Source organism: Jaculus jaculus, chromosome 6 (assembly GCF_020740685.1).
Source record: "Jaculus jaculus isolate mJacJac1 chromosome 6, mJacJac1.mat.Y.cur, whole genome shotgun sequence".
NCBI lineage: Eukaryota > Metazoa > Chordata > Mammalia > Rodentia > Dipodidae > Jaculus > Jaculus jaculus.
In genome coordinates, this window is record NC_059107.1 from 162,447,428 (window position 1) to 162,464,976 (window position 17,549).

The 17,549-nt window shown below is 44.9% G+C and overlaps 1 protein-coding gene across 3 annotated transcripts in view; it reads left to right on the forward strand.

The window, feature by feature from the left end:
- Positions 1–17,549, forward strand: part of Atxn10 (ataxin 10) — a 166,907-nt gene that overhangs the window by 80,062 nt on the left and 69,296 nt on the right. For all 3 annotated transcript variants that reach the window (XM_045152030.1, XM_045152028.1, XM_045152029.1), the window contains exon 9: positions 2,729–2,898. In XM_045152030.1, coding sequence (XP_045007965.1) covers positions 2,729–2,898 — 170 coding nt within the window. The remainder of the gene's footprint in view (positions 1–2,728; positions 2,899–17,549) is intronic.

Sequence of the window (17,549 nt, forward strand, 5' to 3'; positions counted from 1 at the left end):
GCTGATGACTGAGATGGTGGGGAGTGTTAGTTGTGAGAAGATACACAGGCCTGTCTGCAGTTACCTGCACTGGGCGTCACCACGAGTGCTGCTGATGACTGAGATGGTGGGGAGTGTTAGTTGTGAGAAGACACACAGGCCTGTCTGCAGTTACCTGCACTGGCGCGTCACCACGAGTGCTGCTGATGACTGAGATGGTGGGGAGTGTTAGTTGTGAGAAGATACACAGGCCTGTCTGCAGTTACCTGCACTGGCGCGTCACCACGAGTGCTGCTGATGACTGAGATGGTGGGGAGTGTTAGTTGTGAGAAGATACACAGGCCTGTCTGCAGTTACCTGCACTGGCGCATCACCACGAGTGCTGGTGATGACTGAGATGCTGGGGGAGTGTTAGTTGTGAGAAGATACACAGGCCTGTCTGCAGTTGCCTGCACTGGCGCGTCACCACGAGTGCTGCTGATGACTGAGATGGTGGGGAGTGTTAGTTGTGAGAAGATACACAGGCCTGTCTGCAGTTACCTGCACTGGCGCGTCACCACGAGTGCTGCTGATGACTGAGATGCTGGGGGAGTGTTAGTTGTGAGAAGATACACAGGCCTGTCTGCAGGTAGCTACACTGGGTGCATCACCATGAGGGATTGGAGGTTTGCAATGGTGAGAGGGTGATTTTTTTTTTAAAAAAAATTATTTTTATTTACTTATTTGAGAGAGAGATTTTGAGAGAATGGGCACGTCAGGGCCTCCAGCCTCTGCAAACAAACTCTGGACACATGCACTACCTTGTGCATCTGGCTTAGGTGGGTCCTGGGGAATCAAACCTAGGTCCTTAGACTTCGTAGGCAAGTGCCTCAACTGCTAAGCCATCTATCTATTTAGCCCCCATGATTTTTATTTTTAGTATTACTATAGCTTTTTAAAATTTGATAGTAAATTTCCCCCAATTATACTTCAGAACATGTGGAATAGTGTTTTTCTCATGCCTTCAGTTCTTATAACAAAATCTGAATTCAGTTCTTATAACAAAAACTGAATTATTTGGGCTGAGTGGTAGCTTAGTGGTTAAGGCTTTTGCCTGCAAAGCCAAAGACCCAGGTTCAATTCCCCAGGACCCACATTAGACAGATGTACAAGGGGGATGCATACGTCTGGAGTTTGTTTGCAGTGGCTGGAGGTCCTGGCGCATCTGTTTATTCTCTTTCTCTCTTCCTCTGTCAGATAAATAAATAAATAAATAAAAATCAAAACATTAAAAAAACTGAATTATTAGAAATCATTAGAGAAGCCGGGCATGGTGGCGCACACTTTTAATTCCAGCACTTGGGAGGCTGAGGTAAGAGGATGACTATGAATTTGAGGCCAGTCTGAGACTACATTGTAAATTCCTGGTCAGCCTGGGCTAGAGTGAGACCCTACCTCAAAACAAAATTATTACTAAGCAGGAAGCCACGAAGAAGCTCCATCATCTTTACTGGAGAGCTACTTCATAGTGGCCCTGGCACAGTTTGCTTCACGTAGGCAGCTTGGTCTGAGTGCTGCTGGTTCCGGGTTGTTCATCTAGAAAGATCGTCCTTTTTCTTGTTGCCACTGTGCTAGCAAAGGTTGCTTTGAGTGCATCTGAAAGTTTAGGTTGCACCTGCAATCATCTGTAGGAGGCACTTAGGATTTGTATCGGTTACTTGTGTGTTGCTAGGACAGAATATACAACCATAAGCAGCTTAATGAAGGAAAGGGTGTAATTTTGGCTTAAAGTTTTGAGGGGACGGATCCATCATGTTGGGGAAACCGTGCCAGGATCAGGTTACACTCTGTCCAACAGCCAGGAAGCAGAGCAGAGGGCTGAACATGGAGTGCTCAATGGCTCTTTCCTCTGTTTGCATCCCAGAACCCCAGCGCACGGGCTGCAGCCAGCATAGGTAGAGCGCTCCTCCCACCCCAGCCCTTCTAATCTCAAGGTCAGACATGACCAGAGGCTTTGTTTCCGTGGTGGTTTAAAAACCTGTCAAATTTTCAGCCAGAGATAGTCTATCACAGAATTTTATCCCAGAGTTCTATGATTATCACTTTCAAAATGAAGTGTGATCAGACTGGGGGGTCCTTGTGGAGCCAGAACAGTGGTAGGTTGCCACCCCAACTCTGCCAAGTTACTAACTTATCATCAAACTGAAAAGGAGGGCTGGGTTCATGGCTTATTGGTAAGAGTACTTGCTGTACAACTCTGCCTGATCAGACACCTGTCCCCACATCGAAGCTGGAGCTGTGGTGGGCAGAGCAAGTGGGAGAGGAAGAGTATGGGCGCGCCAGGCCTCTAGCTGCAGCAAGCTAACTCCAGATGCATGCGCCACTTTATGCATCACCTTTATGTGAGTACTGGGGAATTGAACCCAAGTCATTAGGCTTTGTAGGCAAGTCCAAGTGAGGTTAATCTAATCATCATGGCCTGTCTTCCCCAAACTAGAGTCTAGGAAATGTAATACAAATGCAAAAGAGCTGTCTAGTTATTCTTGTTCCTTTAGTGGCTCTGGGAGGCCTGAAGGCTTCCTACGTGCTAGGCCGGGCAGTATCACTGCACTGCATCCTCCACCCTAATTGGTGTTGAAAGACAGCTTTCAGTTCTTTACCTGTTGTGCTTCAATTCATGTAGGTAAATTAGATTTGTTCATAGAAAATTTGTAGCAGATACTGTAAATTACTTTCTTATTAAAAATGAAGTCTGTTCTTTTGGCTCTAGATCTTTTACGAATGATTCATGTAACTGGAAAAGATACTTCAAACATCTTCAGTGCCTCTGGTTGCATAAAAGCAGAAGGTGACATCTCCAATATGGCTGAGGGATTTAAATCTCATCTTATTCGCCTGATTGGAAATCTGTGTTACAAGAATAAAGAAAATCAAGACAAAGTAAGACTTCACGTATATGGCTTTATTTAGAACGCATTCACTTTTTTAGGTTGAAAGCTCAGGTGCTTAGAAAGTAGGTTGAGAAAAGGCCTCTGTATTTTAACATGCAACATGCTTTCTTCCTCACATACAGTTTGTTGTATTTGTAGTAGGATTTATATTTTTGTAGTATTTGTCTTGACTATGTCCTGAGTGTGTGTGAGTCAATCTCTTTTCTTTTAAAATATTTTTATATACTTACTGGGGTAGGGGAAGAGGCAGATAGAGAGAATGGGGGCACCAGGGCCTCCAGCCACTGCAAACAAACTCCACATGTATGTGCCACCCTGTGCATCTAGCTTATGTGGGTACTGGGGAATTATGCAGGCAAGTGCCTTAACGCTAAGCCATCTCTCCAGCCCTTTTTATAAATAAATGATTTTATTTATTTATTTGAGAGAGAGGGGAGAAGCAGATAGAGAGAGTGAGTTGGCTGTCTCTTTTCTTATAATTGTCACTATTTGTATCCGTATTTGTATACACTCTATCTTTTAGAGAACAGCTGTTTAAAAACAAATCTTTGCCGGGTGTGGTGGCACAGGTCTTTAATCCCGGCACTCAGGAGGCAGAAGTAGGAGGATTGCAATGAGTTCAAGGCCACCCTGAGGCTAGATAGTGAATTCCAGGTTAGCCTAGGCTAGAATAAGACCCTACCTCAAACAGACAAATATTTTAGAAGTTTAGACAAAATTTAATACATAGACATTTCATAAACCATGAATTGAGCATGGTAACAACGCATGCTTGTTATCTCATTCCTTTGGGGGCCAAGGAGGCTCACCAGTTCATGGCTGGCCTGTGCTACAGATTCTATGAAACCTGCACTTCCTTGTTGTGAATGACATGGTCCTAAATTATGAGGCCTGTGGAATCTCCTCTGTGCTGTGTGTAGAACTGATGGTGCTGTGCTCGCTGTGAGGGAGACAGTGATGAGAGACCTGCATGAAGATTAGACCACACAGCACGCAGCACAGGGAACTTGTGTGCCTGTGTCTTCCTGGAGGTTGACTTTTGTTTTGTTTTGCTTCCTTAACTGTTAAATCTGTGGCAGATTATATTTTCCAACATGTAACATGTTTGTAAAGATTCATGTCACTTTACATCTACTTCTGAATGTTAATCCCCACCCCCCAGCCCCAGCCCCAGCCCCATGGAGGGCTGGCATCTATTTGTCAGGCCCTTGCGACTGCTCTCAGCGAAGAATGTGGTGGGCATAGTCATGCAGCGTTTCTGGCATGGGTCTTCGTTGATCTGGCAGATTCTCGTTTCCTGCTTCTTAGTCACCATGGAAACAGTCCTCATTCCCTGAGTTCATGTTGCTGTGACTTGAAGTCCTGTGGAGAAGTCCAGGAGGATGGGATGTGGAGAAGCAAGACACTAGTTAGGAGAAGCAGCACTGTTCCAGCGCATGTGCGAAGGGAGCCATCTGGAGGTAGATCAGCAGCCTTTGTTCATCCCTTGACCTGTTTATGGTCCAGGCAGAGGCTTTTCTGATTCATGTGCCACAGCTGTGAGAAAAAGTGAAAAATTTGGAAATATGCAGATTCTGCTGGTAATAGTTCAGAAAGCTACTATTGGCCTTGACTGTGGACAAAAGACGCTGGCACTTGACACAAACTGGTAGAATTTGGAGTGGAATTGCCACTTTGAAAGGAACAGAACAGAATGTGACATACAGAAAAGAACATCGGCAGCCTCTTTTAGCTTGATGAACCAGGGAACAATTTGGGGATAGCTCTTTGGGAATGAGGAAGAAATCATGAAGAGGCAAAAGCCAGCCCCAGATTCTGTTTATCAACATCCTAAGTCTGTGCCTGGGCTCGAGGCACCCATGTGGCGCGGGCTCCCAGCAGCTCAGCTGTGGGTGAAGTGCTTAGGCCAGAACTTGCCGTGTCCCTCTATAGAGTTTAGAGGTAAGCCCAATTAAGACAACTGTCCAAAGTTATAAGCACTTTAGAATGTGTGAGGGGATCCAGAGTGTCAGAGTCAGTACCAGCGTACGGAAAAGTGCGTCCCAGTCAAGAGAGCCGGTAGTCAGAAAGAAACCACCTGTGACCACACGGATGTTGACAAGGATCTTAAGAGAGCAGTTGTAACCGCCTAAAGATGTGAAGGAAATTATGCATCATAGGAATGAAGAGATAAGATGTCTCAATAGAAACAGGAAGTAGGGAAGGAACTAAGTGGAAATTGTAGAAATGAAAAAGAAAGACAGAATCTGAAACTGAAGGATTTCTGAAAACAATAATGTTGTAGCTATGCCAGAGGAAAACCTATACTTTTAAAGATATGTTAGTAGAAATCATTCATTCTGAAAAAGAAAGGGTATAAAAGTTGAAAAAGTGGGGGTGGGGATGGGGAGATGGTTCAGTCAGTAAAGAGTTTTCCACACAAGTATGAGGAGTTTGGATCCCCGGCACCCATGTAAATGCTGGTTGTCCTAGAGAACACCTGTCGTCCCAGGTGTTAGAGGCAGAGACGGGGACCCCTGGGGCATGCTGGCTTGCTAGACTAGTTGAGTCAAGGAGCTCTGGGCTCAAGTGAGAGAGCCTGCCTCAGTCAAATAAAGAGAAGAGTGATGGAGGAAGATGCCAGATGTCAGCCTCTGGTTTCCACCAACACACACACACACCCCACACACATAACACACATATACATTACACATACACATACACATACAAGAAGAGAAGGAAATAGCCCTTTTTTGGGGGATGCTAAATTTTGGGGTCATGAGCAGCTGATGGTAAGAGTAAGATACGGCCGAGCAGAAAGCCTGTGTCTCTGTGCCCCAGTCTGGCAGTCCTCCTTTGCAGTGAGCGGCATGAGTCCAAAGCTACTGATCCCCTCTTGGAAAATTACTAGACTGATTTTTGTAAAGGAAAGCTGATAGAGAATCAGACACTTTGCCTTTTAATGACTAAGACTGCCTTTCTTTAGAAGCACAAAAGAGCTTTTTTTCTTTCTTGTGTTTAATGATTCTTTTGTTGGTAATTTGGATTGGCCTCTTATAGGAACAAAGTGTAGGAACTCTTGAAAGGCTTATGAAGTAACTCACAGGAGTCAGGACCAGGTTCGAGCTAAGTAAGTGTGGGGTGCAGTCTGTGCTGCTGTGTGGAGGCCCTCGGGGCCCCCAGGACATCTGTGCTGTGTCCTCTTGCTCTCATGCATTTGCTAATAGCGCTGCAGATTTCTGAGCAAACACTTGAGGGATGGGGAGTTCATTCTCTGAGTGTGAGAACGCTTTCTTTCTCCTTGTTTCTTTCCTGTGCCAACAAAAGGCCCAGACCTGAAAGCATTACCTCTTGGATTTTTTCTCCTTTTCTCCTTACAAAGGCTCAAAGACAACATCAGATATCACTCTGCAGATGTAGGGAGCGTCTTTATTCTTGTAGCCAGGTCTCAGTTCCAGCTGGGTGTTGTATGCATTCGTCTGGGCCATTGTTCTCAACAGATAGGGCTCAGGCGTCAGGTGCTGACCAGGTGTGTGGTCATGGCGCAGTTCTCTGGCAGCAGGCCACTGGCTCTCAGTTTGTGGTTTGGGTGGCTTGCCCCACTTCTGTGCAATGGGGACCTACAGGAAAACTGGGCTCTATGTTTGCACCAAGATGAAAGAGCTAAGGCGAGGGGATTTTGAATCATTTCACTTGGAAAAAGAAAAGGACTGGATGACGACTTACTCACTGATGATCCACTGTCTCCCTTCACCGTGCCTTGTGTCCAGCCTTGCGTGCAGCAGCCTTGCAAGTCAGGTTCTGTTAGCCACACCGGACCAAGAGGTTGTCCAGTTGTGTGTTGATGGAGCTCAGAGTAAAACTTGGATTTGTTGCCCATGAGTTTCCAGGTCTCTGTCATTCTCCTATTCCCTAAGCCCCTTATTTGATAGTTCTCTAAGACCTTGGAGGAATAGACTTGAGATGTGGGTGCCCCAGGTAGACCTCTGAGCTCCCCTTTCATAAGTCCAAACCTGCAGTGACCCTTTCATCTGCTTCTCGTTGGTCCCTCATCACATGTCTCCAGCCTTAGGGATCTTGCACCAGACGGTTCACCTCCTGTGAAGGCTGTGTTCTAGAGCATCTGGGGACCCTGTCTCTTTGACACATAGTCCTCAAAATATTCATGGCACAAACTTTCCTAGAGTCTGTACACACTGCCTGGTTTCCTGAAGTTTGGACAGAAGCCTTTTAAGTCCTACTGTGTCTTTGCTTGTCTGTGTAACTTATTTATTCTGATAGGTTTTGTGCCCTGTGCTGGATAAAACCCCTTCTCTTCTTTTTTTTTTTTTTATTATTTTTATTTATTTACTTGAAAGTGACAGAGAGAGAAAGAGGCAGATAGAGACAGAGAGAGAATGGGCGCGCCAGGGCCTCCAGCCACTACAAACAGACTCCAGATGCGTGCACCCCCTTGTGCATCTGGCTAAGGTGGGTCTTGGGGAATCGAGCCTTGAACTGGCTTCACAGGCAAGTGCTTAACCACTAAGCCATCTCTCCAGCCCCAAACCCCTTCTCTTCTATCTCCCTATTACTGAGTCCTTTTCATCTGTATGAGGTCACTGGTGCCTTTGACTCCTGTGAACAGGGCAGAAAAGGCCATCACCGTTTTCTCAGTGAGGAAGCTAGAGCTCCAGGGAGGCGTCGGCGGTGTGTACTTCAGCTAGCAGCTGCTGAAGGGAACCTGCACTGCGTCCTGGCAATGGCTTCACTTCACAAGGGGACAGTGCACATGGGGCTTCCCAGTTCTCTGGCTGTCCATGGCAGAGTAGGCTTCTCGAAACAAAGCTCAGAGCTGGACTTACTGGCTTTGCACCTTTGGGGAAGAATTAAGAGAGCCATGGTGCTTGGCCTCAGTTGAAAATCTGCTCAGACATTGATGCCCCCGTCTTCCCATGGGCTTGAAGCGGTTCATCCTGTACACACGACGAGTTGTGGTGTTTCCTAACCTGTAAAGGCATTGCAGACCTCCTTACCAAGTCGTGGCAGGGGTGCTCTGAGACCCTTACTCCATTGCATAGCTTGTCTTTGCAACAGCCGGAGTGGGTAGTTTATTCTTAACCCTCTGTGCACCCATATGGAGATCATTCTGTTTTGGTTTTATTGCAAGCGGTTCATGGATTTTAATGATGCAAAAATGAAGAAAGCATTCTCTTCTGGAATCAGGAGTGTATGGTTTATTCTTCTCCTCCCCATTCTTCAGTTTTTTTTTTTTCAAAGTCAAAACTTCTTTAAGTAAAGTAAATGGTTTATTTGTAGAAAAACCAAATATTTTTATTTCATAAAGCTAAATGTATTATTTGAAGTGGACAGGCAGATAATCAAGTCTGTCTACTTTTCCATCCAAAGACAACTCACATTGACTAAAGTGGGTCACTGCCTCGTTAAGAGCTTATTCTGCTGAAGGAACAGTCCCCCCACACCGTGTTCCGTCCCCCCCCTTGCCGTCTTGTCGTGCTCACCAGCCGTCCCGTGCGGGCTGCGTGATCCCTCTGCTAGGTGTGCGCAGAAGCGCTCACTTAGCATCACCTCATTGAAAGTCAGTCAGTCCTGTGTGGGAAGCGTCTGCTGTGAAGGCAGTTCTCCCATGGCTATTCTGGAATGGTCAGAATTGTCATTTAGAAGGTGGGTCTCATTAATGTCCATAAAAATGCATTTCCGGTTCAGTTTGTTTTGTTCATTGTGTTATACCTTTCTAAATTTTATGTGGTGAACAGTCCATATTCACTTAATTTTTCTTGAATGATAATCTCCTGTTTGTTGGCATGTATGTGTAGCATATGTGGTTTATGCATGTGTGCATGCAGATGCCATGTGCCCTGTGTGATCATGTGTGGAGACTAGAGGAGAATGTTGTATGTCCTCCTCCATTGCGTATCTGCCTGTTTCCTTGAGAAGTAGTTTCTCACTGAACCTGGAGCTGCTGTTCTTTGGTTGGACTAGCTGACCAGCAAGCCCTAGCAGGTTTCCATTCTCTTCTCCCGTTAGGGCTGGGGTTACAGGTGTGTGTGATCACACCTAGCCATTATGTGGGTGCTCGGAATCAAACTCAGCGAATCAGGCCCTCTCAGACCCTCATGCTTACGTGATAAGCACTCTTACCACGGAGCCACCCCAGCCCCGGCAGTCTGTCTTTTGAGATTCTGTGTATAATTTTTGTTTCTCTAGTTGTTTTAAGTTAGCATACATAGTGATAAGGCTCATTTGGCATTTCACACGCATCTGTCATTAGACTTTATTCTTACTCATCCCCTTCACCTTTGCCTCTTCTGTCCCTTCTGCTCCTCTGTGCTGACCTCCGCTCCCTGAGATAGTGCTCCCATCAAGGTTTTTTTTTCCTCTTCCAGTTGTTATACTATCTCATTTGTGTGTTACTGGGGATGGAACCTAGGGCCTTGAGCATGGTGGGCAGGGCCCTTTCTATTGTGCAGCATCACCAGTCCCCGATAAGAGTTTGTCCTGGAAGTATTTGTTGTATGTCCACAAAACATGGAGTGTGGTTTTTAGGTTCTGAAGATGAAAAGGAAGGAAGTTACTGGCAAAAATGTAAATTTAAAATGATTTTGCAAATGAAAACTAATGTTTCTTTCAATTCTGAGTTGTGTAATACTTTTTGAAAGTCCTTATGTTTAGGTTAAATTTATGTATACTTCAACTTACCATAGTTTGCCTTTTAAAAAAAAAATATTTTCTATTTATTGGAGGGAGGGAAGGAGAGAATGGGCACACTAGGGCCTCTAGCCACTGCAAACAAACTCCAGACGCATGCATCACCTTGTGCATCTGGCTTTATGTGGGCTCTGGGGAATCGAACCTGGGTTCTTTGGCTTTGTAGGCAAGTGCCTTAACCACTAAGCCATCTCTCCAGCCCTGTAGTTTGTTTTTTAATGTTGTTGGTTTAGTGTCTTTGTATATATGTGCCTTTTAGCTTTTCATTGTAGATAAGAGGAGTCAAGAACAGGCAAGATGATCCTCTTGGGATTTTCAAGCAACATGTTTGCCTAGCAGATCTTGAAACTAGAAACAAATCCATGGCCATGTCCAGTTTTTTCATGAGTTGGCTGTTCTTAGTGAGAGTTGGTGACTGCTCACTGTGCCTCTGTGTGGGGCGATCTTCCACTGATTGTTCTGCCAAGAACTAATGCCTGATTAGCATGTGTTGGGCCATGGACAGGGCCAGTTTCTGTATCTGGAGCCTATACTAGTACTCTGTAGACTCCCCAACATTTATTCTGTATGCCGTTGACCTTAACTTCAGGAGTTTGGAACTTAAGGTCATAAGGTGACTTTTCTGCAAAACCTCAGGTTAGCACAGAAACACTTTTTACTGCCCTGTGTACTTTGTTGTGCTCCTGTTGCTCTCACTTTACCTCTTTCTATAACTGGTTTCTGGGCTGGAGAGATGGCTTAGCAGTTAAGCACTTGCCTATGAAGCCTAAGGACCCCGGTTCAAGGCTTGATTCTCCAGGACCCACGTTAGCCAGATGCACAAGGGGGCGCATGCATCTAGAGTTCGTTTGCAGTGGCTGAAGGTCCTGGAGTGCCCATTCTCTCTCTCTCTCTCTTTCTCTGTTGCTCTCAAATAAATAAACAAAAATAAACAAAAAAATTTAAAAAATATAATTGGTTTCTGTGTCACTATATTTTAGGTGTAATTTCTTTTTCTTTGGTTGTGTTATGTGTTCATATGTCTATGGACTCCAGAGGACAACCTTCATTGTCACCCTCAGGTGCCCTGTCCACCTTTTTTTAAAAACAGGGTCTGTCTCTCATTGGCTTGGAGCCTGCCAATTAGGCTAGACTATTGCCTAGCAAGCTCCAGGGATTGTCCCATTTCTACCTCCCTGGTGTTGGGTTTATAAGTGCGCACCTCACACCTGGCATTTCACATGAGTACTGGGGATCAGACCTCATGCCTGTGAGGGAGGTGCTCTCTCCTCAGCCCTCACATGCACATTTCAGCATGCATGTGTTTTTGTTTTGCTATCTTCAGTGTGCATACATTGGTCAGTACACAAACTTGACTTAGCTTTCACTCTGGCAGGCGCAGTCCCTTCCTAGTCATACCCTCAGACACTCCACCTTCTTGGTTCTGTTTTCAGGTTCCAGCTTTCATGAACCCCCTCCTCTCTGTGTATCTTATGGGTGATAATAGCTGTGCCTCCTGTTCATCAGGCATGTGAGTTTGGCTTCCTAAAGGGCTCAGTGCTCAAACTGCTTGACTATGGAAATTTGAAGTTGGCTATGTTCTGCTGCTGTCCACTCTGTCATTACAGCAGCAGAGCTTGCCAGTAGTGTGGAGGATCCGGATAAGACCTTAGAGTTAAGTAAACTCAGACCTTCTTCTTAGCCAACCATCTGCTAACAGTAAATAGCAACACAAATTTAGTCTCTCTGATTTTCAGTGGTTTTGCTTATAAAATGGGGACAGAGGTTGGGAGATTTGAATGTGGTCATGGATATAGTGTATCTAATAGACTGCCTGCATTCTCTTACCAGCTTTGTCTTAGCCTTCCTATTAGACTGTGATTGTTGAGTGGATCTAGCACATTTCATTGTCTGACAGTCATATGTATTTAAATAGAAATTTGTAGGTACCATGTGGTAGGTATGCATGGAATGTAAGGTAGTCCTCATTCTTGTCTCTGTAAGTGGGACCCTTTGAAAGGCAAAAAAGTGGAAGCAAGTAAGAGAACCTTCTTAAGGACAAGAGTAAGTTTTTCTTGTTCTTTCTAACACAAATGCTGTCTGAATTGAATTAATCTCTTGATATTATCCTATGGAGAGCTGACATACATATATACATACATACATATATATATATGGACTCAAAGTCTATCCTTGGTCTGTTCTGTTTTTGTTTGCTTTTTGAGGTAGTATCTCACTCTAGCTCAGGCTGATCTGGAATTCACTACGGAGTATCAGGGTGGCCTTGAACTCACTACAATCCTCTTACCTCTGTCTTCCAAGTGCTGGGATTAAAGGCATGTGCCACCACTTCTAGATAAAACTTTTAAATATGTACATATAATTTATTTATTTTATTTGAGAGAGAGAGGAAGAGACAGAGAGAGAGAGAGAAGATGGACATGCCAGGGCCTCCAGCCACTGCAAACGAACTCCAGATGCATGCACCCCCTTGTGCCTCTGGCTTATGTGGGGCCTGGAGAATCGAACCGGGATCCTTTGGCTTTGCAGGGAAACGCCTTAACCGCTAAGCCATCTCTCCATGTGCCCCCCCCCCTTTGAGGTGCAGTCTTGCTCTAGCCCTATAACTCACTGTGTAAGTCTAAGGTTGCTTGGTCAATTCTGAATATGTGGAGGACTCCAAGATACAGGTCTGTGCTCTCAGTCTCCTGTGTTCCTGTCAGAAGCAAGTTGTACAGAATCAGAGCTTATTATTGATTTGAAAATTGAAGGTACAGGCAAGATCTGGCTTGCTTAGAGTTCCACTTCTTTGTAATGTAATCCAAGTTCAAGAAATATGTCAGGAGTCATCAATCAAGCTGTCACGATTAGTTTCCTGAGCTTACAGTTCCTGTTACAGTAAGTGAAATTAAAATTCCTGTCTAGAGGACACCATCAATGTTTACTTTGTTGCAGCTGTACATTTTTCACTTTTAAAGGCATTTCCATTTGACTCCAAAATTCCCTTTTCTATACAGGAATAGTCAGCTTGTGCTCTTGTGAGAAGGGCCTAACATTGCTTAAGAAAAAAATCTTACCTTCTCCTCAGCCCTTCCATCCCGACCCCAGGTACGGTTTTACTGTAGTCCAGGTTGACCAGGAATTCACTGTGTAGACTCACTGGCCTCAAACCCATGGCAGTCCTCCTACTGCTGCCTCTTTATTTTATTTTTATTTATTTATTTGACGGGGGGGGGGGGAGAGAATGGGTATGCCAGAGCTTCCAGCCACTGCAAACGAATTCCAGATGTGTGCACCCCTTGTGCATCTGGCTAATGTGGGTCCTGGGGAATAGAACCTGGGTCCTTTGGCTTTGCGGGCAAACACCTTAACCTCTAAGCCATCCCTCCAGCCCTACCTCTGCCTCTTAAGTGCTGGGATTAAAGGTGTGCGCCACAGCGCCTGGCCTAGCAGAATCTTCTGAACAGTACAGCATGACAGTAACAGGCAGCTGTGGCTGTTAGTGTGTGTGTGACACTGTTGGTGTAACTGATGCGTGCAGATAGGCTCCCTTCTGGGATGTGCTTTGTGTTTCTTCATGGCCCCTTGCGACCCCTCTCTGGGTCTCCAGACTGTGAGCTCCTTGAAGGCACACGCACCATGTCTGGCTTGTTACCCGCCATAATACTTGCACATCCTGTGATGGAACGAATGGGCAGGACATTGTTATCCCTGTTTCACTGATGAATCACATCACTGACCTGGATGATTGGAAAGCAGAACCCCACTTTACCCACTAAGCCCCTCAGTTCTGTGCTCTTCACTGTGATCTGAAGTATTTCAGTTGAAATAGATGCTTGAGACTTGTATATTTCACAGCAGACATGAAGGGGAACTGCCCACCAGTGAAAGTTCACTTTTCTGAACTGCTCTACAGCTGTGTGACCACTTACAAACAGGAGCAGTTCACAGTAGGGGGAGGTAAAAACAACCATGTCACCCTTCTGGGTGAAAGTCCAGGAAATTGTAAGTATGTCATTTCTTGACTACTAATTCATTTATTTTTACATAGCATTTCATTTAGCCCTGGCTAGCCTCAAACTTTTTTTGTATATAGTTGAAGATGATCTTGAACTCCTGATCCTCCTGTCTTCACCTCCCACATGCAGGATTAAGACATGGACTGCCAGTAACATACATACATACATATGTATGTGTGTGTGTGTGTGTGTGTGTGTGTGTGTGTGTACTATTATATATTATATTAATGTATAATTATATATTAATATATATTATATCAATATATTATCACAGTGCCAATTGAAATCCTACTAAAGAAGAAAACTTGGAATTTTGACAACAAAATGAAGATAATTATTAGGGAATTATTAGTGTTGTCAAAGCAAAATATAGTTGAAAGATAAAATAACAGCACACAGGGTAAGTAAGTTAGTGAAAAGAAGTATACTTTGGAGATGGGCCCTGAGAAATTATCAAAAGTTACCATGTGGTAAGGATAATGCAAGAGCCTAGAGAAAAAGGGAAAGCTTATCTAGGGATTATGGTAGGTTTTACAGGGGAGTGGTGTGGAGATCGAACCCACCCAGGCCCTTGAGCATTCTAGGCAAGTGTTCTGTACCACTAAGCTATAGCCCCACCCCTAGAAATCTTACCTAAAGGTGGACCACGGGCTGTTGTGAACCGCTGAGAAGTCCACTCTCCTGCAGTGGAGCCAAAAGCAATTTGGGATTGATTTTAAAAACGAAATGTTATAGAATATGACCAAAGAAAACCCCAAAAGTAATGCTGAGCATTTTGTGATTGAAAAATTATGAAGGTAGGGCTGGGGAGGTGAGTCAGTGGGGAGGTGAGTCAGTGATCAAAAGCACTTTTTTACAAAGCCTGCTGGCTCCAGTTCAGTTCCCCAGTACTTAACATAAAACCATATGCACAAAGTGGTATGTGCACTTGGAGTTCATGTGCTGTGGCAAGAGGCCCTGGTGCACCCATTCTCTCTCTCTTTCTCTGGTTTAAAATTAAAAAAAAAAAAATCAAACTAAACACATGTTCTTTTAAGCCAGGTACACACGTTTAATCCTGACACTTGGGAGGCAGAGGTAGGCATATCACTGTTTGAGACCAACCTGAGCCTGCAGGTTGGCCTAGGCTAGAACAAGATTGTACCTCAAAAACCCAAAAATAAACAAAGAAATAAATAAATAAGATAAAACAGGGACGATGGAAAGGATAAAGGTTATTATAGACTTGGTTGTAGTCATAGAACGACTGTGTAAAACCAGTCTATGAGATTAGGCCTGTGTGTTCAACGTTACTTGGCCTCCGTGGCTTGGTATACTGAGCAAGTAGTAGAGTGATGCGTTTGTGGCAGCGGGTCATTGGGGGTAAATGAGGAAATGCAGGATGCACAGTAAGCACTCAGTCCAGCCCGGCTCTCAGCCCTGGCAGCCAGCTCTGACTAAGTTCCTAATTATTTTTGTTTCAACATTATTGATATTATTGGAAGTAGGCTTTCCCATCAGTAGAAAATGTTTTAATAAGTTATGGTATATATACAGTAAAAGTTATATGGTCTTGATCTCCTCTTCCTTCCTCTGTCTTTCCCTGCAAAAGAAATATTAATTCCTACAATATTAAGAGTGGCCATTTCTGGCCAAGACAATTAATGATTGCTTTCTTTTCCCTCTTTACAGTACATGAATTACTTTAATTATAATAAATGCTACTTTTAAAGAGAGGTGGTGTCACAATCCTAGAAGTGGTGGTCTTTTCTCTTTGATCAGAGAAGAATAACAAGGTTGTTAGTGAGCAAAACCACTCTTTCTTTGTTCTGTTCTCACATAGTAGTGCGTACATTGTGCTTTAACCCTTCCTCAGCCGGTGCCTGGAGCTTTGACAATTAGAATTTCAACTATGCTTTCATTGAAGAGTAAAACAAACACAGAACCTGGAGAATTTTACTCACTGAACTAATTAGTGGTTGGTATGGGATGGCTGGGCCCATCAGTTTGTATTTGCTGAGGTGGGCAGAGGGGCCAGAAGACAAGCACGCACTCTTGCTAGTGCACTGACCTTCCTTCCTGTCTGCCTTGACCTCGGCCGTCAGGTGTTCTCTTTTGAGTGTGAGCTGTCTGAGCCATTGGGTTTTTCAGGTTCCCGTGACATGTTTGAATCTAATGAAAACCCAACTATTTTTGACATTGTGAAAGTTCCTTATATCTCCCTAGGCTTCATGTCTTTGGACAGATGAGAAAATGCTCTTATTTCAAAAGTTAAAGTAATTCTGTCCATTTTCGGGGGGGGGGGGGGAGATGGAACTGCCTGTCATATGTATGTAAAACAGTTTTGATCTTTAGCGTGTTTAGCTTCATTTTTTTCACCCCCTGGCAACAACTGAAAATTAAGGGGATCAGAGTTACATTCCTATAAGTAACTTTTCTTATTATCACACCCGTTCCTTTAAAAGTCTAATTGGCAGGCTGGAGAGATGGCTCCGCGGGTAAATGTGCTTCCTCCACAAGCATGAGGGCCTCAGGGGTAAAACTGCCAGAGTTCAAATCCCCAGATCCCACTAAACAGCTGGGTGTGGCCATTCAGGCCTGTAACCTCAGTTGTATAAAGGGGAGCAAAGACCAGGAAACTGCCTGGGTTTGTGTGAGCAGCGGTGGGGGAGAGATGGTGGATAGTAAGTTCTTTATCAGTTAAAGAGACTCCAGCTGACCACAGAGTGCTGGAGCAGGACACCGCACATTTGGCTCTATCCACCCAGGGCAAGCTCTCCTGCCTGCCACTGGCAAGTGTGGGTGATGCCATGAGGGCACATAGATGTGCCTACATTGCCACTCGTGTCCCCCCCACACACACACAAGCAAGCCAAAAACATGTCTGTTGGCTTATCTTACTGTGATAGAGTTGATTTCCTGCTCATCATGATGTAGTAGCTCAGAGTGGCATCCAGTCTCACTGCACTTGGAATGAACACCTTCTCTTCTGTTCTCCACTAGGACCAGCATGCTATTTTGGTATCACAGCAAGACTTTCATTCAGTTTAGTTCAGCAAGTGTGGATTTGCCATTGCTCTGTACCAGCTGGTATTCTAGACAGTGGGAATGCAGAAATGGATTTTGGCTTAGTGCCCTCTCGGGAACTCGAGTGCAGGGGTAGACAGATGTAAAAACATGCCATTTTAGTGAGTGAGTGAGGAAAGCCTGAGAGCGGGCGGGGAGGGGCTGCAGTGGGTTTCTGGAAGAAGAGCCAGCTCCCTGAGCTTTAGAGGAGCCTGTGCCGGCGTGAATGGGAGCCGAGGCTGTGCCGGCCTCCCTGGAGCTGTGGTTCGGTCAGCGAAGCGGCAGGATTGCCAGGCCTGCGCCCTGCACGTGCCTGCTGCCCTGTTGGACCCTTAGGCCTTAGGAGCCTCCATTGCAGCCTTCGTTTCTAACAGGGCCTCGTGCTGTTCTGGAGACAAACTTGCTCCCTTGTGCTCCTGTGTCCTGGGTGCTCTGGGGTTTTGTCATTTGACACAGGCTGGTGTTCTCACGGACATCGCTGTTTTTCCTAGCCCTTTGCACATGGGTCCTCACTTGTGTCGGTGACTCTGTTCTCTCCCCCCCATCCTCCCTTCTCCTTGTCCTTGTCTCTAAAGCTCCCAGTGGTGTGTGGACTTTTAACTTGTTTCCATTTCGGTGGAATCAGTTCTTCCACGGACAGCCTGTGGTCACTGGCTTGTGGGCTTGCCCTAACGTAGTATTTGCTTTTGCTTCCATCTCCTGGGGTCATAGAAGGTATACCCACCTCTTGCCAATTTTACTAACAGTAGGGATTCTAGTACCACATTGACAATTAAATTTGGGCCCATGATCTCTTGTGGTAATTGTCTTTCTTTGCTCTGATTGCAGAGGTCTACCTAAATCTTCGCCTTGTTGACTGAAAACTAGTGAGTGGTCCAAACTAAACTGGAGTTTCTTGTTTTTTGTCATT